At 37.8% G+C, this 25,432-nt stretch overlaps 2 protein-coding genes across 2 annotated transcripts in view; both read left to right on the top strand.

Annotated features, from left to right (window-relative positions):
• Window positions 1–5,514: 5,514 nt before the first annotated feature.
• On the top strand, window positions 5,515–6,931 carry uts2r5 (urotensin-2 receptor 5). Its single transcript, XM_079613988.1, has one exon. The coding sequence runs from the start codon at window positions 5,796–5,798 to the stop codon at window positions 6,906–6,908; it is 1,113 nt and encodes a 370-aa protein (XP_079470114.1). The 5' UTR covers window positions 5,515–5,795; the 3' UTR covers window positions 6,909–6,931.
• A 4,634-nt stretch (window positions 6,932–11,565) lies between these two features.
• rnf216 (ring finger protein 216) overlaps window positions 11,566–25,432 on the top strand; it is a 32,468-nt gene continuing 18,601 nt past the window's right edge. Inside the window, exons 1-12 of the mRNA XM_079625759.1 lie at window positions 11,566–11,839; window positions 12,982–13,122; window positions 13,210–13,346; window positions 16,333–16,923; window positions 17,014–17,090; window positions 17,184–17,286; window positions 17,415–17,576; window positions 18,940–19,054; window positions 19,129–19,265; window positions 19,407–19,457; window positions 24,090–24,227; window positions 25,041–25,189. Of these exons, the coding sequence (XP_079481885.1) occupies window positions 13,056–13,122; window positions 13,210–13,346; window positions 16,333–16,923; window positions 17,014–17,090; window positions 17,184–17,286; window positions 17,415–17,576; window positions 18,940–19,054; window positions 19,129–19,265; window positions 19,407–19,457; window positions 24,090–24,227; window positions 25,041–25,189 (1,727 nt within the window). The 5' untranslated portion in view covers window positions 11,566–11,839; window positions 12,982–13,055. The remainder of the gene's footprint in view (window positions 11,840–12,981; window positions 13,123–13,209; window positions 13,347–16,332; window positions 16,924–17,013; window positions 17,091–17,183; window positions 17,287–17,414; window positions 17,577–18,939; window positions 19,055–19,128; window positions 19,266–19,406; window positions 19,458–24,089; window positions 24,228–25,040; window positions 25,190–25,432) is intronic.

Raw genomic sequence — 25,432 nt, 5'->3', positions numbered from 1 at the left:
AGTTGCTGAACACTAGCAGCAAACATCATGAGGGATTTTGGGAGGAATTTTTACCCCAAAATGAAAATATTCATCTCACCCACATGTCATTCCAAACCTGTATGGATTTCTTTCTTCTGTGGAACACAAAAAGGAGGTATTAACAGGGTGTCCGTCCGAGCAGCTCTTCTCAGACAGTGAATGTGAATTGTGAAGAGAGATGTGAAGCAAAATTATTAGTGAATTATTACTTTCAGTCTGAACTATCCCTTTTTTCCCTTTTGTTTTGTGAATTGGTCTTGAAATGTTTACCTGTTATTTCACATAGCCTAACCATTGCAGTAAACCACTAAAAAGGGCAGACTAGCTTGCTCCAGACGGTTCAATTCAATTCAATTCACATTTATTTGTATAGCGCTTTTCACAATACATATTGTTTCAAAGCAGCTTTACAAAAAATACATTTCAGAAATGTACATAGAAAAATACAGATCAGTTAACATGTACTAATTTAGGGTATAACATATCGCCGGCGTTGGGTCGTCTCTTCATAGGCGTCGAGTCGTCTCTTCACAGGTTCATATGGTTCACTGTGTTCTTTATAGTGTGCTATGTAATTGTAGGGTCCTCAGAGTAGATGTTAAGGGAGACATTTTGTACTTAGAGCTTCTATTTTATCTGTTCCGTTTGTTTTAAAAAATGTCAAACATAAAAAAAATGTAGTGAAATGTAGACTTGTTTCCATTCAGGGGTTATTTTTAAGAGACATTTTATCACTCTGTTTTTACTGCTCGTGTAGGACATGTTCACAGCAGGAGTGGGACTTTAACACCCGCCAACATACCTTTTGAAAATGTTTTCATATTCGTCGGTGCATCACAAACCCGTAGAAGTGCGTTTATTCGCCTTTTGTGAGATGAGATATAACACCAAAAGCATCTGATCCTTATACTCCCAGAGAGAGGGAGATAGAGCAGAACGGTCTACAGGATCATATCTACTGCTCAATAAAAATGAGTTGTGTAATCTAAAATTACAACAAACAATCAGCCACGTTTTCTTCGAGTTGCATGCCAACCACATCATCTGCCATGAAAGACGTAAATTTAAGAAAGCCAGATGTTCCTTATAAGAAAGATTTGCTACGGGACAATAACATATTTATTTGGTAATGAGAATACCCTCTCTTCAGACTAAAAGCAAAAATTATTCAATTATATTTCATCTAAAGACTTGAAAATACACTGATTTTATTGTGTAGGCTACTAGCCTACACCCGTTTCTTTGCTTCACTCGGTTTTTAGGGAAAATACCCCTGTTAATGAAGCAATACTGGAAAACACAATATATGAGAACAGTCAACAAATGTTACAAATAAACATAAAATGCCCCATCATTTAATTCACCCCTTACATAAAAAGCATTTTGAACAAATCAAGCGTTCTTGAAGTTCTGGCAGGTCACGTTAGTCAAGCTCACGTCAACTGACTCTCAGCTGATCCACACCTATAGGAATACAACACCTATCACAGCATCCATATATATAAGCTCCTTCAGTATTATCAGCAGCTATCTCGTTTCTCAGGAGCGAATTACCCTCCTCCATCCCCAGCTCCTCCTCTCTCCAGTCAGGACTTGACCTCTGACTACCTCTCTGCATCAGACTAATTTTTCTTAAATGATGTTGTCAGGTATAAAAAATTGTCAGCAATACATTGATTCTGTTCTGTTTACCGTATAAGGGGGGTTTTCAAAACTGAATGCTAATCATCCTTGGGGATATAGTCCTGACAGAAATGCTGACAGAAGAGCACTATTCATTTCTTAAGTTTTTCATCTTTAATTGTTGATCTCTGATAAGCTCAATAAAAGGTATTAAAATATTTGTCAATCCTGGCAGGGAATTTTAGTAATGTTCTTTGATGATCCACAAATCTAATAATCATGAATGACAAATCATGAATCAAATCATCATGACCAGGAAACATTAAACAACTCTTGATAATAAAAATATGCTGTCCATTTTCCACAAATTCTGTGTCCTGTGTCCACAATCAACCATATGCTGAACTTAAAATTAATTGGTATTAAAATTGTTTGTGCAACAATTAAATTAAATTACATTTTATTTTATTTAATTAACCATTCATTCAGCTCTCAAAACAAAGAAACGTTTCTCCAAATGTTTAAAATATTTCACCTGATTTCATACACATTCCAATTTTCGTAACGATTTCTGCAAAACTCTGCACAAAAATGCCCTAATTTTTCCAACGCATTCTCATAGGGCGTCATATACTGACACTTTTGACATTTCGTCTACATCCAACGTACATGGCACCCTTTAGAGCACCCATGGCACAGCGCTTTGTTCGGTTATGGTTAGGTTTACGTCTGGGGTAGGGTTAGGGTTAGACCGCTAGGAGGCGCCTTCTGGCCCATATCTATCTGCGCCTCATATTGACGCTAAAGGGTGCCATGTGCGTTGGATGTAGACGATATGTCAAAAGCGTCATTATATGACGCCTTGGGATGAGATATTTTTCACAGGTTTAACCACGTTCTCATTCATAAAACACAAGCAAATATTATAGTTAACTCAAGTGTCACAGTATGAACTCAAATAGCACACATTTAACCAAGTAAACATTAAAGGGATAGTTCACCCAGAAAATAAAAATGTTGTCATAATTTACTCACCATCAAGTTGTTCCAAACCTGTATGAATGTCTTTCTTCTGCTGAACATAAATAAGACATTTTGTAGAATGTGGGTAACCAAACAATTGACTTTCATTGTATTTTTTTCCATACTAAGTTGAGCCATTTTTTTTAATGTAGCTACTCTATTTTTGCAGAACTGAGAAAAATACTGCCCATAATGTAGATTTTTTTTTTTTGTCAGAATACCAAGAAAGTGATACATTGCTGTAGCCCTGCAGAGGATCTTGATTTTTTTTTTCTGTACTGTAATTGACAGTACTGTATATGTGTTGAATACCGAGTTCATATTCAATTCTTTGGTATTTTCTAGTGCTTTTCATCTACTGTAAGATCACATTCCTTCTCAGACACTGAATTGCCACTGATGTACATCTGGATCTCTCTCTCTCTCTCTCTGCTTTGTGCACCTGGAGATTCATCATGATAAATTCCTCCGGCTATGAGGAAAATGAATGCGACTTTTGTAAGTAACCTGACAGAGATGCATTCCTACACTGAATTGTCAAGGATGTCTGGATCTCTCTCTGCTTTGTGTACCTGCTGTCATATTTATGGCAGATAAGCTGTGTGCCGCTGCTACGGGTCTGGATAATGTCAAAGACCAGGGCTTTGGGATGTTCCTTTCTGCTGCTCTTTCAAACTGTTTTTCTCAGTGAAAAGGTTGCAGTGTTTTGGCTGAGGGCATCACATGGTGTTTGTGCATGGCATCCAGTCTCAGATTCCTGTCAGCACACGCAGATCAAACGCTCCCACAGCATAATACAGTATAATACACAATAGACAGAACTTCTCCTGTCTCACGTTATCAATCCCAGAGCCCCGCTCTCAGATTCTCTGCATCGTTTGCAAATGAAAAATGTCCTTTTCCGACAGATCTAAGACCATCTTTAAAAAAAGTGAGGTCATTTTTTCTCTAATTTTGCTAATAATTACTACATTGGTTCCTGTACTGTAGAAGTAAGTTTAGTACGGATGCATTTGGAGAGCAGTAGAAATGTGCCTTTGTGCTGCTGTCACTAGAAGGACACAGAAGCTGAATAATAGAGATGTCAACCACTGCAGTGGAATCAATACAGTCTATGACAAAATGCAGTATATGCAATGACATGGGATTTATGATTTAGTCATCCAGAGGAAAGCAGTGAAAGAGTTTGTTTAATGTTGGTTAGCTTTAATAATATTCCACAACCCAGAAAAATCCTTGAATACGCTTATGTTTTATATTTCATGTAATATGCTGTATATCTGAACCCTAATGATAGGCCTATACCTTCAAGTCCAGAAAAAGTGTTTTGACTCAGAGAGCAAATAATTGTCTCCCAATGAAATGCTTGCTGTGTGTATATCTATATTTTGAAAAGATCCAGTGCTTTTATGATGTGTGGAGGCGTCTTTGAACCCCTCACGGAAGTATTTATTTCAGTGGATGTGTTATCAATTAAATGTCTGATGTTTCTTCATTCAACATCCAAACAGCGTTTACTGAAAATGCATAAGCTGAAAAACAAGGTATGAAAATTAATCACAAGAAAAGAATCTTTTAAAGACATAAAGTTTCCTACTTCTTGATGGGATGCATTTGTCAAGGGCACCAGAGTTTATTTTCAGCAAATGAGCTGTCTGGTCTCTGCTGTTATAATCCGTGTGGTCAGAGCTCTAGAAAAGTTGATAATTGTGCAGAAATGACAGGTCTTCATCCAGCAATCACTCAACACAGATGGTGCCAGGCTATTTATACACTTATATTGACAGTGAGAATCAAAGCCAATGAGTTTTCTCTGCTGACACTGGCTCATTTCACTCTGCTCTTCTTAGTCGTGTTTATAGTCTGAAATCCATTACTTGGACACCGTCACCTCTGATAACATATTACTCTAAAGTGTCATTTAGACACATGCGTTTTCTGTGAAGCTGCTTCGAAACGATATGTATTGTGAAAAGTGCTATAACAAATATATGTGAATTTAATTGAAGTGTTTAGACCAGCACAAAGCATATTCTCTGGCAACAATTTACTAACCTTTTTATTGCAATGAAAACATAATTATCTGCATTTACATGTTTGTATTGATATTTCCCCGTTTAGACTTTCTAAATATGTAAATATACATTACAATAAATGTTATATTAGTAAACACAAATCTCAGTGCTGTCTTTACATTAGCTGTCAAATATACAGTATAGGCAACATTTGGAGAAAGTTTAAAATATGGTGAGCTGCAAAATCCATAGCCCACCATACATGTATTTTAATGACTGTCTGCACAGTCACTAAAAATAATAGGCTATTTTACATTTTATCTCAATATTTATAGTTCTACTTTTAAAATCACTTTCACTTAGGCTACATATTTCTGACAAATACGACAAAAATATGACAAATATGATTGAAAACAAGTGGTAAATGTTTGTCACACTTTCAGACCCTTTAAACTAAATCATTGAGAATCCAAAACATAACAGAAATCATAATGAGTTACATGGTTAAATATATAGAAACAAAGATGTTGTGGTAGTTAATGAAAAGACTGTCTGTGGTGTAAAAAATAAAAAGTACATAATATTTTAAATTCAATCAAATTCAAGTTTTAAATTCAAAACCACTTAAATATGTCTAATATTAAGAATAATTGTAATAATTAGTCATTTTAGTCATTTTAATCATAAACTCTCTCGTAACTCTCTTTACGAAAGGCCGAATTTCTTTCATGTTGCTGATACCGCACAACAAACAGAAGGAACTGAAGCAATCGTGAAATGCGCGCAGTGCGCATCCAAAAGCTGTTGCGCACTGAGTCTAGATTCTAGAACTCTTTATTGTTCTGTAGGTGATGCACTACGTACGGACCAGACCCGAGTGATTCTCATTAATCCCACCCATTCACGTGCAGCAATGACAATATTACACCGGACGGACCTGCAGCCTGAGAAGTTTTGCGCGCAGATGCTGAGGACGCGGACACAGTTAATAGAGATTCATATATTTTGTATAATGGAAATTTCAGTTAGGGACACATTTTATTTCATTGCAATACTCCTCAAAAAGTGAAAATGAACTTAATTCGCCGAGGAATGGAGTGAAGCTTTTTTTAAATGGAATCAGATGATCCACTTGGTGTGAGGAATCAGGAGAACATCTCTGCTGCTTTTATCAACATATCACCAACAATAGCAGGACCCGACGAGCACGCGCCCGCGTCCTCTTACGAGATGCTTATTACATCCATACTCGGCACAATTTTGACCATAATGTGTTTGGTTGGCGTGGTTGGAAACGTTTACACTCTGGTCATTGTGAACACCTCTGCGCGCGTAACTGGATCGATGTATGTCTACATTGTGAACTTGGCTCTGGCGGATCTGCTGTACCTCTCCACCATCCCGTTCGTTGTTTGGACGTATTTTGCGAAGGACTGGTACTTTGGCGACATAGGGTGCCGCGTTCTGTTCAGCCTGGATTTCGTCACCATGCACGCGAGCATCTTCATCTTGACCACCATGTGCACGGAGCGCTATCTGGCCGTCGTGAACCCGCTAGACACCTTCGGCCGGTCACGGCGCTACAGGCGCGCGGTCACATGCCTCGTGTGGCTCTTTTCCTTCATCCTGGCTCTACCGACCATGATAATGATTGACCTCAAGAGAGACGTGCACAACGGAGTAGAGAAGCGCATGTGCCACCCGACCTGGCAGATGACCGCGTACAGTGTGTATCTGACCGTTCTGTTCAACACCTGCATCTTGGCTCCTGGATTAATCATCGGTTATCTCTATCTGAAGTTAGCCCGGACCTACTGGCTGTCGCAAACCTCTGTATTCCCATCCAGAGGAATGAAGAAGTGTCCTAAGCAAAAGGTGTTATACATGATCTTCGGTATAGTTCTGACCTATTGGGCGTGTTTCTTGCCCTTCTGGTTGTGGCAGTTGCTCAGTATCTATTATTACGCGCACGGGAGGCTCTCGAGCAGCACGGTGGTGTACATTAACTTTGTTGTGACCTGTTTGGCGTACAGTAACAGTTGTATCAACCCTTTCTTGTACACTTTATTAACGAGGAATTATCAGGAATATGTGAGGGATAGACAAAAAAACAGCAGAGAGCTAAAGAAGAGGTTCAGACTGGCATCTCAAAAGTCTGTGTCTTCTGGAAGTCAACAGTTCTCTAATACGTATAGGCCTACGCACAATGGCATTCTGGATGCTTAGGTAAAACTCGAAAAAGTAAAATATCGGGCAAAAGTTCATTTATTTCAGTAATTCAACCTAAAAGGTGACACTTTACATGCAAAGTGAGATATTTCAAGCCTTTATTTTGTTATCATTTTGATGATTATGGCTTACAGCTTATGAAAACCCCAAATTCAAAATTAGAATATTGTGAAAAGGTTTTCATTGCTGCCATAATCATCAAAATTATAACAAATAAAGGCTTGAAATATCTCACTTTGCATGTAATGAGTCTTTATAATATATTAGATGCACCTTTTAAGTTGAATTACTGAAATAAATTCACTTTTGCACGATATTCAAATTTTTCGAGTTTTACCTGTATAGCAAATTGTGAGAATATTTCTTAAACATCATGTCATCATGTTGGTTATTCATCTTTTTTAAGTGTTGTATAGTGTGGTGAAAAGAAGGGTTTTAGGGGTCACCCATTTCCCCCTTGTTTTATTTACACAACTAAACAGACAAACATCAACCACAGATTACAGCAAAATACAAAGTTTTTTATAATGCATTTTTGACTTACAAAAATAGCATCAATATCAATTATTCTTTTTTTTTTTTTTAAAGGACAGTGCTGTGCGCAGAGAAATAGACCGTCATGCTATAGCCCTGTCCCAAATAACATTAGTTGGTTGGTTCCCAGAATGTTCTGGTAATGTTAGTTTTTGGTCTCCATTTTAAACCCAGCACCCCCAAAATCCCTAAACCTGCATTTTTATATTTAGCTTTTTAGTTAGAGGTGCGTCACTTACTGATGTAGAATGGCTTTATGTCCTAAAATAATTATGAGGGAACGTTCTGTAAGAGTTATTTTATGGTTGTAAAAATAAAACCTAAAATTAACCATTTGGGAACATGTTACTTTTAGTTTGTCTCAAATTGTAAAAAGAAAAAAAAGAATAATATATATATTTTTTAAGTTGATAATTTCTGTACAGATTAATATTTGATCATAAATATGAATGTTAACATTTTGCACTATTTCTTCGCTGACCAAATATGTAGATAGTAAAATGGTGACTTGTGATTCTTTGTTAGATTATTATGTGGAAAATGTGTGCAATCAAGAAAGAGGTTATGTGCAATAGTAAGTTATGTTAAGCTTGATATTCAGTTTCTGTTTATTTAAAATCACACATGACCTTTAATATGATGTGTATTTGTATGAGCTTTGTTATATAAAAAGGCAAGTTTACACATTCAAGATTTTGTACTTGAGTTTATATTGTAGTTTAAAAACTATTGTCAGATGTGTTTTTTTGTGTGTTTTTTTTTCAGTTGCATGCTATTGATAAAAGAGAAAGCAGATGATGTGCTTGAAATGCTCATGATGTATGTGACCAGACCTGGAAAAATGTACAGACTATAGTCTTACCATAAGTGACTATCTCAATTTATTTTTAAGAACTGATGCCTGGAATATAATCAATGCATCACATCCTTATATAGGCTTTTTGTATTTTGTGTTTTACTAAATTGTAAAAAATAATGCATGAAGACTTTTTAGCTTGATTTTATTAGTTGTATGTTTCCTCTTAATTTTATTCTTCTCCTGTTTTGTGGAAATAAACTTAAAGCCACACGGTCAAGAATTTCCATAGCAGTGAATGAGGTATTGTATTCATGGCCTGAGTAAACTGCTGAGCAGTGAGCTGTGAAATCACTTTCAGCCGCTCATACAGGTTTACACCACCAATAAACAAATGAGTCACTTCAGGCTGTTTTCCATAAACAGGTTAGTGCATTGTTAGTCTCTTGGACACTCGGGGTCCAAATCATTTTTGAATTCTCTAAATGGTCAAGTGGTATTGAAGCCAAACGCTTATTCTGTCTAGATATTGTACTGGCTGTTCTATTTTATGTTGAAGAATTGAAACCATATATTTGGCTACTGTTATCCTGGTAGTCAATGCTTTTTGGACTTCTTCTCGACTCTCCTTCAGTTGTGCAATGACATGGCTAGGGAAGCTGTGCTTCAGTAAACATTCTTATATCTCCAAGCAATATTTTTCCCACATAAATATTTTAGCTTACATGTGGAGCAGCCACAAAAAGTAAAACTAACACCAAAAGTAAAAAAAAAAAAAAAATCTATAAATAATCATTATTATTTAATAATCTACTTTTTACATTCCAAAAATTAAAATGTTAAATATGCAATCCAATATTTACCATTATCACTTTGATGAGCCACAGACCTGAAAATCTCCTCTTAACAAACCAACAGATTGACCATTTGAATCATTGCAAGGCAGCAATTTTCTGTAACAATCTGAGTTGGTGCGACTTCTCTGAAATCTGAAATCAAAAACATTATGATTCTTAAAACTGAGAAAACCTCTCAAATCGAGCACATCTTTTCTATTTCTTATTTGGATTTATTTATTTATTTATAAGTTTATTTGTATAGGGACAGTACAAAAAACATGATCCCAGTCAAAGCTGGAAAATATGTATTGCACATAGAGAAAGCTAATTTGCATCTCAGGTCCCTAGAAAGGCTTTTCTAGACAAAACAAAAAATTACAAATTAAATAAAAAATGTTGTTACATTACATTACACTTTTACATACTAAAACGATTACATTTAAATATTCATATTTATGAACTGCTCTCCTAAATCAGGATGAAAGTCTGATTTAGGAGAGCCCATCTGCAAGTGAATAGATCTGTTGGCTAGGGGTTTTAGTGGTTTGGCAGTCATAATTGCAGGGTTCTGGTTTCATTGATTGACAGTTCAATAGATTCTCCTGCTACGAAGCTGAATTTGACTGACGACTGACTGGGTGAAACCACCTTTTATGATAATTTTCTTCTGACTTTTATGAATAGCTGATATGTTTGTGTAGTCATTTGCAAATTAACCATTCATTCTGGAACAAAAATATGTTTTTTAATGAGGATACAAAAGCTTTTGGAGTATGGCACAGATGAAGCCCACAGGTGCTACATTCCTCTATTTGAGTAACAGAAGCAACGACTGTGGTAGAAGTTTATATTGGTAAGATCCCATGTTTAGATTGCAAGTTAATTTTTCCATATGACGCCAGTCATGGCCATCGGATGCATGCTTTTCAGCTTACACATGACCTACTTTGAACTGTCTTCATCATTTCAATCATCACCTTTTGCCGCAGAGCCTGTTGCATCCTAAGGGAGTCTGAGCATAATTGGCCTGTTCATCTCTCTCAGGGCCAGCATATTTTCCACTTTTACAAAATGAAGCTAAGGACGGTCACTTTGTTTTACTTGGATCTGTGCCACTCAGAATAAAGACTTACTTTGTTGGATAGGTAATTGTTTTCTTTGGACACAGTTAATGCTACATTTTTGGTCATTACATTAAGATATGAGACCAAGTGCATAAATGTGCCTCTTTAAAGTCACCATGAAATCTCTCTCTCTCTCTCTATCTATCTATCTATCTATCTATCTATCTATCTATCTATCTATCTATCTATCTATCTATCTATCTATCTATCTATGTTTTTTGAGTGGTTAACAATATATGTTTAAACAAGTTTCAGTTGTTAAATATTTCAAAATGTTTAAATTAATTTTTTGACTTTTTATGTGGCGGTTCAACAAGTTTTATACTGTTGTACCACTTGACATGGACACTGACTGATCTATATAGAGATTATATATAACATTTATATGGTACCAACACATACTTGAAATCAGCAGTTACCAGTTCATTCTGCAATGATCAGTTGGGGGTCCTGGACAATGCATTGTTTAGTGTTATTACATGGCTTGGTTGAATTCTAATGTAGAATGCGGTCTGTTATTTCTTGATAACAGACCGCTGCTAAGTATACCACACCGTTGCCATGAAAAACAGAGCGTTATGGACACGGTGTTCTTTAACGGAAGTAATACAATAGTTTTTAAATCAATAAACTCCTTTTTAATTAAATATTTTGTGTCAAATAATTGATTTATTTGGTGGGTAGCCATGTAATAAGCTGGATAATGTATAGCGAGGCGGTTGTTATCCTCTGCTTCGCGCCGGGGTCCCGATCAGCCTGTCGGGGTTGTATTCGCTATAACAACCGCCTTGCTATATAATTATCCCTTACTTATTACCTTGTCAATTCATAATAAAAGAGGATGTTTGCAAACTTGTGCCACTGTGAGAATATACAAAATACTGTTTCCAATGATCTCAACAGCTTTAAAACTTATATTAATAAAATGTGTTTATATGAAAGGTTTCAAGTCTAAAATAGTATTTCGTTTTTAATTATTTAGTCTGTTCATTTGTTCGGACAGTTGCACCACCTGACATTGTGGGGGTTTATGATAACAAAACATAAAATAATATGTAGGCTATTATTTAAATGTACTAAAAAGGAATTCAAACGAAATAGGTTATACACAGAATATGCTATATAAAATAATGCTCTCGGACACAAAAACATGCACGTCATGTCACTGACCCTAGAGATTGAGGTGATCTGTCCATTTGTTCAGTCAATCATTTGCAAAACTCAAAACGGTCTTCAAGGTCCAATATTCATAACTTTGCATTGTGTGTTCATGTCTTTAAAGGTTTAATTGAAATTGTATCCAATTACCGATGGAAAAATGTTGGCTACACTGTGATAAGCGGTTGGTTGGTCGGAGGTTTATGTCAAGAGTTTTGAAAAACAACATCAATGTTTTGATATTAGCGCCACAGTGAATGGTACAAGGTACAAACACTTTGTATTAAGGAAAACAGAGACATCTAGAGGACATACAGAAACTAACAACAGACAACGAAGGAGAACTACAACTCTCATGATCCTCCGCCTACAGCACGACGCGTCTGCGTCTGACGTCACACTCTGGCTTGTTTTGGCCGTTTGTTTCGATATCCGGCGATCAAACGCTTTCGATGTGCTGGAAATTGTGACTGAGAGGTACGTGCAATTCATGAAACAGTCTTCGTGTGTTGTAGTCTTATTAGAGCTTGTTTACCCTCGCCATTAAGTTGGGATGAAATTCCCGGCTAATAATGAAAATCTGTCTTGTTTAGCAGCTAAGTGATGTCAGCTGGCGCGGAGGGTTAACGCCAAACAGCTAACGTTAACTTAGCTGAGCCTGGCTAGGGACTTTAGCGAGTACAGATTTGTTTGTTTCTTTTGTCCTGCTGTATATATCACTTATTTTACAATGTCAATGTGTTTTAAAGAGAAAGGAAAACGAACGATCACATTTATAACATCAACAGTGTTTCTCAGCACTGCTATGCGAGATCAGCTAGTCTGTTCTGGACAAGCTATTGGAATTAACAGGCTGTTTTTTAAAACCTTGTTGTAAGCTGACTACTTAGACATCACGTTTGGGTGTCACAGTCGCGTTTAACCTGAAACATCATAGATAAACCAAACAAAAACACACTTAAATGTCTGCACACAGACATACTCCGTGACAGCACGCATTTAAAATATATAAACATTATTTCTCAAGGACATCAACTCTTCTAACTCTTTTACTTTCAACTGGTTGTCTTGTACGTGAACTCAAGCTAAGTAATGGTCATGAATATAATGTTGATGTGTGAATCTGTCATTCTAGACTACTTTAAAAATGTTTGGAAACTACATGGGATCTTATGTGCACGCGCAGCCTCACAGATGTAGCCTATCTATCCAATCTAGTGCATCATTAAAGTCAGCATGAAATAAAAATGGACAGTTCTTGATTTTATGGAATATTTCAGTATTTATTAAAAAGCATTTATCCGTGCGATTTTTTTATTATTATTCATGCGCCCTAATCTTCAATTAAAATGACTTCCCTTCCCCCTTACAGCGACATCATTCCTCTGATAACATGTTTACAGGCGCTAGGGCTGGGCAACCTGTCACTCATTAAAACATCAATTTTTTTCTTGTTTTTTGCAGCCATTTCACTCAAATATACGTCATAATAGGGAAGACAAGATTATCGCAACTGCTGTTTCATGCTGACTTAAAGCTACTTTCTGTGTTTAGATCAAAACTCTGATGAATGCACCATGTGAAGTAATTAATGTGGGATTATGCGTGTCTCATTTCAGGTTCCTGTGTGTGTGCATGGGTGTTTGTGTGAGAGAGAGAAGGTGGACGACTCAGGGAGTCTGTGTGTCTTATCATGGCTGACGGGTCCAGTGATGATGATGTTATCCACCTGGCTAGTTTCAACACCCATCGCAGTCGAGGTACTAACACTAAGGCTTTATTATAAGTAATAGAGGCATTCTGTATGTCCTGACTCCTTTTTTGTGTCATGTTTATTTTTTTGTCAGCTAAGAAAGTTAGGACGAAGACGTCCTACATAACCATATCCTCATCGTCGGATTCTGATGATGAACCTGTCAGATTCGTACCAAATGCCCCTGTTGTGGTCAAGGATGATGAAGAGGAGGAATTGAGAATCTTAGAGGTAACTCTAGCTGCGTTCCAATTCACAGGCTCCTTGTGTAGTATTCACTGCTCCCTACACACTTAGCACAGCATATCTGTTGAATTCATGAGTATGATAATATAGCCTACTAGTGGTGGGAGTCAGCAGGGACCTGGTGATATGATTTTTATATCAAATGGGTCATACGAAAAAATTGATATTCATTCAGAACTGTGATTTATTGAAAAAGACATGAGTAAAGATTGCATCTTTTTCTTTCAGAAAAAGAGAGAAATAATTTTTTCTATAGAAATAATGGTTTGTGCATCAGCCTGATTCTACAGCACTTGCTCTAAATGGTGGTCAGTCTCTTTATTCCTAAAAATATTCATGTAAAATATAGTAACGTAAAATGTTAAGGTGATCATCACAACCCTGAGGCAAATCCAAAGGGTGTTATTTTGCAATATTGACTGGATGACTGGATGTTATCCTGCGTATTACATGGTTGGTAACATTCCAAATCAGTAAATAAATTATCAAATTATAAATTGATTCTCATTTGTATGCTGCTTTGGATAAAAGTGTCTATAAATGTATTTATTTAAATTGGAATTATTTGGTTATGTGAGGATACAGAGACCACAGAGTGCTTTGAGCAACATGAAACTAGTAAAGCTAGCCTATATCATTATATAAAAATGCAGAATGTCACAGTCGACCAGTCAAGTGATTCAAAGAGCTGTCTAATAGGCTTGCCATGTATATAGACGATACTGGTATGCAATTTATACAGATTTGAAGATGGAAACATTATGATTGTTTTTTCTGTACTTTTTATACACAAGAAGCACATTCATCATGCCATGGTAAGAAGCAATATAATGCCTGCTTATCAGTGAAAATGTTCTTCATCTGAAGCTACCACTTGATATTGAGAGTAAAATAAGGAAAAACAGCAACAGTGTGAATTATATTTGTATATATATTATAATATACGTGCACAGTCCCTTTTGTTTCTCTGAAGGACCCAAGTTGAGGACTTATGGGCAGTTCCTTGATCCACATAAGAACTTTGATGCTCCACTACAATTTTCATATTTTTTTTGGTAAAACTGATCCTCTGAGTGTGCAAATTAATAATTTAATTTTAAGATTCATAAATGTTTAGTTAACCCATTCAGACCCTGCGTCCATTTATGGACATCAAGTCAACCCCCCCTTTTTTTTTTTTTTTTTTTTTTTTTTTTTTTACTTCTGGAGCATTTCACCTAGTTTAAAGCCTGCAGTCGACGGTTTATCATCCAATCAAATGGCAGTAAAGCTCTGCATGTAGTAATTATTTAAAAAAAAAACACTACATTGAAGAGAAGCATGGCAGCACTTCACTCCAAACACAGAAGAAAGCAACATTTTCTATGGTTTTACTTTTTTTTAAAATGTATATGTTTGCCAGTATTTCCATAGTTTGTATGTAAAATAGAAAGATTGAACTTATTAAAGTTAAAAAAAACGATTGTAGTTTTAAATCAGGATTTTTTTCAAATGTGTCAGTCCATTAGAATGTACAGTGGGTTCAAAAGCCTGTCACTGAAATCACATTCCAGTAACTGAAGTCCAGTAATGCTGATTGAAATTTCTTATATAAAAAAATCTATATCACAGTACTGATACCATTAACTTTTTCATATGCAGAATATACAGTTCTTGAAGTGCTTGAACATATAGCTGATGGAAATATGTCAGATGTTGACTCTATGTGGAGTGATGAGGAAGAAAAATATCTGTAAACTTTATAAAGTAAAATGACAAACGAACATAGGCTACAGGGTGAGTAAATCATGGGCTAATTTTAATTTTTGGGTGAACTATCCCTTTATAGGTATAGTACATCCAAAAATTATATTTGTCATCACTTACTCACCCTTCACTTACTCTTGTTGTTCCAAACCTGTATGAGTTTTTTTATTCTGCTGAACACAAAAGAAGATATTTTAAAGAATGTCGGTAACTAGACAGTTGACAATAGCCATTGACTTCCATAGTAAAGTGAATTACAGTACAGTTACTGGAAATCGAAATACAGTAACTTGCTGGCAACCATGCTTTCTAATACAAGAAAATCGTTAACAGTGAAATTGTTTCAAAGATGCACACAGGAAATTACTCTAACGTGAATGCATTGATTGATTCCTAAGTTAAGTTTATTTTGTTATGAATAAACAAATGTGCGATCTATAAAGCAAAAACCTTACAATTAAAGTTGAAATGTTGTAATGTTCAAGTTTTTGATCTAAAAAAAAGAAAGATGCACAAAGAAAATGACTAACATGACCATTTTGATTGATTCTAAGATATTTAGTTTATTACAAACAATGTGCAATCTGTAAAACTAAAACCTCAAAATAAAGTTGAAATATTATACTGTTGAAAAGTTTTTGACCTTGAGAAAAAGCTTTAAGTATATACCAAAAAAATGTATGTTTATTATTTAATTTTATGTTGGTAAATTTTTGTGAAGTACACCTGTTTTAACCTGACGTCCATTGAAATGGACAAATTTTTTTTACAATTTAAGCCAAAATTTGTATTGTAAAATTGTTAAAATTATAAATCTCATTTATAGAATGCTCATGAGCTGGGAAAATTAATTTTTACATTTTTCAGAAACTTTAAACATAATTCAGGTCTGAAGGGGTTAATTAAAAAAAATCTATGTGTAGCATCAAACTGTCTATTATGTGAAGGTAATTAGACCGAATAAAAGCATAGTGCTCCCTAGTGTCAAACCAGCAGTAATACCTGTATAACCGGTGTGAATATGCATACTGTACCGAACATGTTTTTGTTTTGTTTTTGCCATAAAAAAAAGAAAAGTTAAAAGTAGTCTAAGAGAATGAGAAATTATCTTTCTGTTCAGTGCTTAAATTTCTAGAAAATTGATGTGCAAGTACTGCAATATAATGTGATGAGCGGTTCCTGTTCCAAATATTAATCATATACATTCTCTTTTGACGTCTGGCAGTCACAGCCCTCACCTCAACGTGAGCTGATCCGACCTGCAGCCAAATGGAGTGCGAGCACCTTCCCAGGCCAGGCATCTGGGTCCAAAAGACATCCTACCAGCGCACATGCTCCTCATCCTTCTGTAGGCGTCGCACATCCTACATTAGGAAACCAAGCCATAGGTGTCTTAACCACGGACCAGAATGCTGTACCCTCGACGTCTAGAGAAAATGCCTTGCACAGACCTTCATTGCCTGTTAAGGACTCACTGCCCATTCATAAGGACCCTTCAGCTAGTGCACACTCAGCAAATCAGGCCAATTCTGTTTTTTCAGCTCCACCCACCACTGTATCAGGTCAGTCAGACTTGCCCCGCAATATTGAAGTGCTTGTTTGGCCGAGAACTGAAAGGCCCACAATAAGGCCTCAGACGCCACAGGACACTGTGCTTGTAGAGGTCAGACAAAATGAGCAGCCGGCAGCCCCTCTCTCCCCTGCACGTTTACCCGCACCGGCTGACAACGAGAGGCCCGGGCCGTCAGCACCCAGAGAACCCCCCATACAGCAGGCCCCTGACCGGACGTCCCTCGACATCCTGGTGAAGGGGGTGGTGAGTCTTCTGATTAGCACCTCACGTTATAGTATGCGACTGTTCATGTCCTGCATTAAAGGTGTGGTTTGTTTTGACTCAAATTTTCAGATGGACCTTTTCCCTGATGTGCAGGATGCATATGTAGCAGAACTGATAGAGAGAGGGGACCTGAAAGATTTAAATGTGTAAGCGCATACCTTTATCTTCTCATTTCTTGCTCAGACGTACTTTGTTCACATGTGATGTTTGTGAGACATCGTTTGGCTTCTTTAACACAGAATATGCAATATATTGTTGGAAAACCCTGATTATCCGAAGAAAGCAAACTCAGTTTTGACACAAAGCAGTGTTCTCCTCGAGACGAATGATTCTGAGACGCAGGTTTGCACTTTATTTTTTATCAGATATCCATATTTATTTAGTCATAGATATATTGGGTGCTGCTATTTTGAATGTATTACATTAAAAAAATGTAACTAATATGGTATAATTTTTTCTCTGTCATACAGGAAAGTGAAAATTATTTTGATTATTTCAAACTAAAGACTGTTGGCCCAGAGGTTGTCATTCAAGCTGCAGACATGCTGATGGGTGACTTCAGAATGTTGAGCTGTCAGGATATCAAATGGGCCCTGAATTGCCTCAAAGGACACTATGCAATCACACGAAAGGTGATCATTCATACCTACTAGAATTCTTCTACGAACTCTAATCTTTATGTCAGGAGGTTGACATTCAACATCAGTCAGTGTATTGATGAAGCTTGCTGATGTCAGGTGTAGTGATTATACTTAACTTAATATTGTTTATATTGAATATATTTCAACTATTTTGTGTAAAGTTGTGGTCACACTCACATTTACTGACACTTGGCAAAATTTTGTGAGTGAAATCCAGTATTTTCATGGTAATCTGCATGGTGAAGAATTTCGCCTGGTGGACTTTTTGCTAAGAAAATTTCCCCATGAATTTTGCATTCAATTTAAGTTTAGTGAAATTGACAAATGCACAGTGCCAAATAATAGCAAGTCTCTCGGTTCGGCCGTGACCTCTGTTTGGGTGTATGTTCATAAAATAGCTACAGAGCAAAACTGATGGAGGAAGCACTCATATTGGCACTGTCTACTCAGCCAGTTTTGAATAACACTATATAATTATCCATTAAAAAGGAGGCGGTTTGAAAAGCAGTTGTTTTGGGTTGGTTCATTCAAGTCCTGCTTTCTTTCACCTCGAAATGTCGTTTGCTAACACTATTTAACACTATTGTATTGGTCGTTGGCTACACTCGAGTCTTAAGGGGCTTTCACACTGGCAGTTTAGTTCGGAACGGGGCACGGTTCGCATGAAAAATCGCTAATGTGAACACCGTCATGTGGACCCGGGTGCGCACTGGGGTCCCGAACCCCGAGACTACATGGAGGAGGCGGTCTGAGTTCGGTTGCTCCCGAACCGTGCCGCGGTTCGCGTGAATGTGAGAGCAACACTGACTCGGGTGCGCACTTGTTCAGGAAGTAAAGTGACCTGCTCATGCGTTTTAGCTGATTATGATGTATTTAGTTAAATAAAACACATGTAAGGGATGATAGTGTTGATGATTTACCTTGGATACGAGCGAGAGTGAGACTGCAGTGTATTCGCGCATAGCACGTAGAATCAGGGCAACAAATTTGGAAATCCACTGTCTCCTCAAAAGAATCCGTTTGCAAGCAGCAGAAGGCCACCTTATGCGACACACGCACAGTAAACGTGGTGTTCACTCAGCTGCGCATAATATAGCACTGTATTAATAAAAAACACAATCTATTGACCCGCATTCTGTTTCTATCATGCGCCGTGCTTGTTTGTGATGACGTAATATGCACGCAAACTCAACAGGGTTCGATAGAATCAAGTTGAGTGTGAAACCAAACCAACGCTAAGCAAACGAGCCCAGTTTGAAAGCCCCCTTAATATATCGCCATTTGCATCAGCCATATTGTTTTACCGTTTTGTTAGTCATTTGTATGGTATTAATGTCTGTGGTATCTCTTGAAGGCCTTATTCGAAGCCCTCAAGAAGTGGCAAGAAAACTCTACTGACCCCTCAGGGAAGAAGAAGAGAAGGAGAGAGCCAAATGAACGCATCTTCATAGACTTCAAGTTTGAGCAGGGTGACTACATAGATTTTTCTCCTTTGCATGCCTTTCAAATGCATGAAATGCTCATTTTGTCTCATTCATTTCAGGTTCTTTTAAACTGGAAAGAAAGATGTACTTTTTGGAGAAGAATCGCAGATGGAGCCGCGGTAACGAGACAACACTGGAGCCGTCTCTTGTGAAAGAGCTGCAGTTCTATGAGCAGAAAGCCAAGGAAATGGCTGAGGTACTTCACACGGCACACTTCTTCAATTTACTTCTGATGTTTCCTCTTGAAACAACCCAAGAAGCAGGGTTGTGTGGAACTGAGCTGACAGGCTGTTAATTGTTCAAATACTTACTAGGGCTTTTTTCCCTCTGCTTTTAGCATGAAGATTTTCTTTTGGCTTTGCAAGTGAACGAGGAGCAGTATCAAAAGGTGGGTTTGAAGAACCAGTTGTTTACGCACTTTTTATGCTCTTGTAATGACGTCAAACCACATCATAAGAAACAAATTACAACTGAAAGAGGCCACATTATGCCCTTTTACAAAATACTTGATTTTGTTTTTGGGCTCTACTAGAATAGATTTTCATACTTGAATGTAAAAAAAAAAAAAAAAAAAAAATTTTACGTGGTTGCAGCTCCTCTCATTCTGTCAGTATCTGTTTAGTTTCTGTCTCTATGAAGCTCCTCTTTCAGACAAGTGCAATGTGTTTTGATTGGTTGGCTGGACCACTGTGTTGGGATTGGTCAACCACTTTGAGCATGTTTCAGAAATGTCAAGCCCCTTACCATAACCGTACCCCTTACTAATGCACTACTAACGCAACTCAACCAGGCCTTGCCCCTTTTTTGCATATGGCCTATTAGGGAATTGTTAAATGAGGAATATTGTGACTTGTATATTCTGTGCACATTGTACATACTACATACAGTTAGACGACGAATACTGTCAGTTACATGCAACCCACACTCCAGTCCAGAAGGGGACGTGCGTGGTGATGCAACACTGTTTGCTAACTGCCACAACAGGAAAAAGAGCAGAAGAAGAAGAGCGAATGAGGGTGAATTCAAAACTGCTTTTGCACCCTTGAAGGGCCCTCCTGGAAAGGGTTGCCATTTATAGGGTCTTTCCAAACGAAAGTGAACAACTGAATCCCTTCATGAAGGGCCCTTCCACAATTCCATTAGTGTTGGGAACATGCGAAGATCACTTCATGGAAGTAATTTAATTGTTTACGGTCATGTGACCCAGGGTGGCGAATCCTCACAATTTATTTTAAATGTATAGATGTCAGGAGAGTTGCAATTAACATATAAACAGAATAATTCAAGTTTAGTTTTTTTAATATATAGACACATTTTCGTCATTTATTTCATATTTAATTTAAAAAATGTTTAATAAGAAATGTTTAATGCTTAACTTATAAAGTTAAGAGCAGATCGGGAAGACACACACACACATCAAGCATATCACTTTGGAGTGACTTTGTGCTTTGTTACTCTGCAGACCTTGTTCATGCTCTAACTGCAACATTACTGATTGTTGGAAAATATTGTTAGGCGGCTGCAGATATAGAAAAAAAACACCTAACCCTAAAAAAAATTCTAACAAAAGGTTTCTCAGCTGTTTTTTGTGGTATTAGGTGTCCTTAATAACATACTAAAAGTTTACCAAAGTTTGACAACTAGAAAGGTGTAATTTTCAAGATGGAGTCCAAGATGGGCAAGAAGCCCTTAAAATATCCTAACTCCATTATTTGACCTAGCCAAGTATTCTTGGTGTTGGGGTTCGAGTCTAACCCCATGTTTTCTGGGTCTATGAATCCATTGGACTTGTCTAAATTGCACTGACATGATTACATACTTATGGAAAACATGATTTTGAGAGATTACTGTAAGGTTTTATCTTTGTTTGGGGTGAACCAGAGATGTAAACGATTAAGCCAATATCATGTAACTCCTACTCACTACGTGTTTTTGGACACATACCCTTTTTTTGCTAAGACATTCAATGTAAAAGTTATTGCACCCAAAAGTAACTTAAATTGGAGTTGTATAACTTTGATCATAAACAACTCTGAATTAGCCCGAACAGAGGTGTGTGAACCCTCTAAAATGGTCACTCATTTCAATTTGAATAAGGTAATACATATGTAATGCCGCGTTACATATGTATTATGTCCATGGGTGCAGCTCTGGCCCCCTTGAGGCTCCAGGGCATCCGTGTGCTAAATTATCTAGACGCCTGGCTCATTCTTGCTCATTCCAGAGAGTTGGTGTGTCGTCATAGGGACGTCCTTCTCCACCACCTCCGGTCTCTTGGTCTCAGGTTGAATGCTCAGAAGAGTGTCTTAACCACTTCTCAGCAGACCACTTTCCTGGGTGTCCAACTCGATTCTCTCTCGATTCAGGCCCATCTGGCCCCTGCTCGAGTTTCCAGTCTCCATGCGTGCTTGGCCCGCTTCAGGCTCGGCCATCATGTAGCGGTGGGCATATGTCGCAGGCTTCTGGGGTTCATGGCAGCAGCCTCTCCTGTGCTGCCCTTGGGTCTCCTTCATATGAGACCATTCCTGTGGTGGATGAAACTCAGGGGCATCCGCCCTTCTTGGTCTCCCTTCCGCCTGCTGAGAGTGTCGCGCAGTTGCCTTCGCTCTTTGGAGGTGGAAAGTTTTGTCTGCCTCGGCATACGCACCGCCTCCTCCTTTGGGCTCAAGACATGTTTCTTTTGCTGAGAACAGTTCACGTCCCAGGGGACCTGAACATTGCAGCGGACTTTCTGTCGAAACAGAAGCGCAAGTCGGGGGAATGGATGTCTAAACAGTGGCTCAAATTTGAAGTATGTTCGGTTAGGCGGACCTCTTTGCTTCGCAGAGCTTGACACGGTGCCCCCTGTGGTTTTCCCTGTCTCATCCGACGCCTCTGTGGATAGATGCCCTCGCTCATCCGTGGCTGGAGTTGAAACTGTATGCATTCCCTCCGGTCAAGCTAATCCCTGCAGTCCTTCACAGAGTGAGGGAGTGTGGAATCCGCCTCCTTCTGGTAGCCCCATTCTGGCCATCCCAGACGTGGTTTTCAGAACTGATTTCCCTGGTGGTGGGGTCCCCTTGGCAGATTCCCATCATCTACGGTCTCAGCTCCAGGGCAGGATTTGGCATCCTCGACCCAAGATATGGATGCTGTGGGTGTGGCCGATAAGAGGCAATCGCTAGCGACAGTGGCATCTGGTCTTCCCGCTGATGTTCGGGAGACCATTGGTAATGCTTGTGCGCCTTCTACTAGACCGCTGTATTTCTCTAAGTGGAAGGTTTATGAGACTTGGTGTTCGGATCATGCTGTGGACCCAGTCAGCTGCCCGGTCAGTTCAGTGCTGGAATTCCTGCAGGATAAATTTGTGGCTGGATCATCTGCTACCACCTTGAGAGTTTATGTCGCGGCTATCGCTGCCTATCGGGAATCAGACGAGGTCCGCTTGGGTAGACACCGTCTGGTCTCCTCGTTTAAGCGTGGAGTTAGACGCCTGAGGCCTGCACGTCCTATTAGTGTCCCCACCTGGGATTTATCAGTTGTTCTGGAGGGGCTATTAGAGCCTTCCTTTGAACCCTTGGAGTCAGCTCCGGACCGGATTCTGACTCTCAAGGTGGCACTTTTGTTAGTGTTGGCCTCTCTCAAGCGCGTGTAGGATCTGCAGGCTCTTTCTGTGAGTGAGCCTTGTATGGAGTTTGCCCCAGGTCTTGTGAAGATGTTTCTACGGCCTACACCTGGTTATGTCCCCAAAGTTTTGTCCACGTCATTCCGCTCTCAAGCAGCGCCGCTGAGGAGGCCATCAGCCAATTAATTGGCGTGATTCGATACGGGTTCAGACAATCAGCACATGCCTTCACGTGGCAGCCCTGTTTTGACAAATTTTACAGACACAGTTCTAATGAATTTATTTTTTTTTGGAATGGTTATGAACCACAGAAACCACCAACACTAGGCAAAATGATGTGAGAAAGGAGAAATATGCAATTACTTAAGGGAAATTGTAGTTATTGTTCACTTAAATATGCTTGTAAATAGGGATGCATAACGATTAATCGCAATTAATCGTTTGCAGAATAAAAGTTTTTGTTTACATCATATATGTGTGTGTACTGTGTATAATAATTATGTATTTATAAATATACAAACATGCATGTATAATTTTAAGAAAAAAATATATTTATGTATTAAGTATTTATAATTATATATAATATAAATCATATTTAAATATAAAAATGTATATAAACATGTAAATATTTTTAAAATATATACATGCATGTGTGTGTATTTATAAATACATAATTATTTTACACAGTACACACACATATATGATGTAAACAAAAACTTTTATTCTGCAAACGATTAATTGCGATTAATCGTTATGCATCCCTACTTGTAAGTAACCAATTGCTTTAATATATAATTGTACTTGTAATCACTTATCTATCATGCAAATATGCTAATTAGAATATTACATGGCCCAAACATGTTCCAGGCACCAGTATTCCTGGTCTAGCAGGAATACAAAGGAGTAATTGTCATTTTAAAGGACAAGTTCGGTATTTTACACTTAAAGCCCTGTTTTCAGATCGTTTCTGATGAAATAGAACGGTTAAGATTCAAATTTGGACAAAGCGAAAGAAACCGAAAATTCTCGGGACAGCAGCATGTGTCCAAATTTTAATCTTAACCGTTCTATTTCATCAGAAACAATCTGAAAACAGGGCTTTAAATGTAAAATACCAAACTTGTCCTTTAAGGATCTGACGGCCGCCATTTTGAAAATGGGGCCTTTCTTGGAGTCAAACTTTGGTATACTTTTAGTATGAGTCTAAGTACATCTGATACTACTGTAAACCACTGAGAAACCTTTTGTTAGAATGTTTTTGGGGTCAAACCATATTTGCAGCTGACTATGTATAAAATAGTTTCCAGCTCTAAAATCAGATTAGAGTGACCTCGTTCAGCCTGGTCATGTGTTTTAGATTATAATCCTGAAGTTTGTGATTTGAGAGCTTGTGACACTTTTGACCTGTGCTCTCAGGACGGGCAGTTGATTGAATGTGGCTGCTGCTGTGGGGAGTTTGCCTTTGAGGAGATGACCCAGTGCACGGATGGCCATCTATTCTGCAAGGAATGCCTGGTAAAGTACGCCCAGGAGGCAGTGTTCGGCTCAGGACGGGTAAGTCATCTGTGGCTGGAGAGTTGAGAAAAGACATTCAGTCTCTGAGCTTACCTTTGTTTCTTTTGAATTGTATTACTGGAAAAGGCATGTGCGGTCACAACCATTATGATGTCATGATGTTCAGGCATTGTGCACAGTGTTGTTCTCATGTTTTTTTAAAATCCCGTGTTTTGGTTTCACTTTGTGATTTTTAGGTTCTTCCCAGTTTTTCTCCCATCTTTCATTTTCATTCTAAATAATCATAAACAAGTTCTACTTCTTCATTTGTTTGCAGAGTTTTATATTTGATGTATAATGGAATTCAATTCATAGTGTTTTTAGACACACTAGCATTTAAAAGTTTGGGGTCAGTAAGATTTCTTTAATGTTTTTAGTAAGTTTTCTTACCAAGTCTTTTATGCTTACCAAGGAAGTTATTATTTGATCAAAATACTATACAAATAAGGAATGAAAATCATTATAATAAGCTGATTTGCAGGTCAAGAAACATTTCATATTATTATCAATGGCTTTTTGATGAATAGAAAGTTCAGAAGAACAGCATTTATTTGAAATAGAAATCTTTTGTAACAATATAAATGTCTTTACTTTCAACTGTCTTTACGACTTAAAGCATTATTCAGTGTTGTTTTTAGCAATGATGCATCGATTAAGCTAGAAAAAAACACTTACTGACCCCTAACTTTTGAACGGTAAAGTATGTAGGTTCAGTGTATATAGGTTGCCACCACAAGCACTCACTGAACAGTTTACAGTTAGTGTATTTTGGCTATGCATAAAGTAAAAATGGTTCTTCATGTCTGTTTGCAGTCGGAGTTGAGCTGTATGGATGGGAACTGCACCTGTTCCTTCCCTTCCAGTGAGCTGGAGAAAGTTTTACCTGAAAACATTCTGTGCAAATATTACGAGCGACAGGCTGAGGAGGCCATAGCAGCCACCTGTGCTGACGAACTGGTCAGGTGAGTTAAACTCTTTACTTACTCTCATCTTTTCTGTATACGTGAAAGACAAAAGGAGATGTTTTGTAGAATGTCCAGGCTGCTCATTTTCGTACAAGGAAAGTGAATCGTAATTAAAGCTGTCAGGCTCCAAAAAGGACAGAGAAGTAGTCATATGTTTTCGGAAAAACTAATTTGACAGGCCGTGTGATAGCTTTGATTGAGAATTTCAGATTTAAATGATTCATTGTTTTAATTCCTGAC

The sequence above is a fragment of the Phoxinus phoxinus genome (genome assembly GCF_949152265.1).
Source record: "Phoxinus phoxinus genome assembly, chromosome: 1".
Lineage (NCBI taxonomy): Eukaryota > Metazoa > Chordata > Actinopteri > Cypriniformes > Leuciscidae > Phoxinus > Phoxinus phoxinus.
This window is presented reverse-complemented; position numbering and strand designations above follow the sequence as displayed.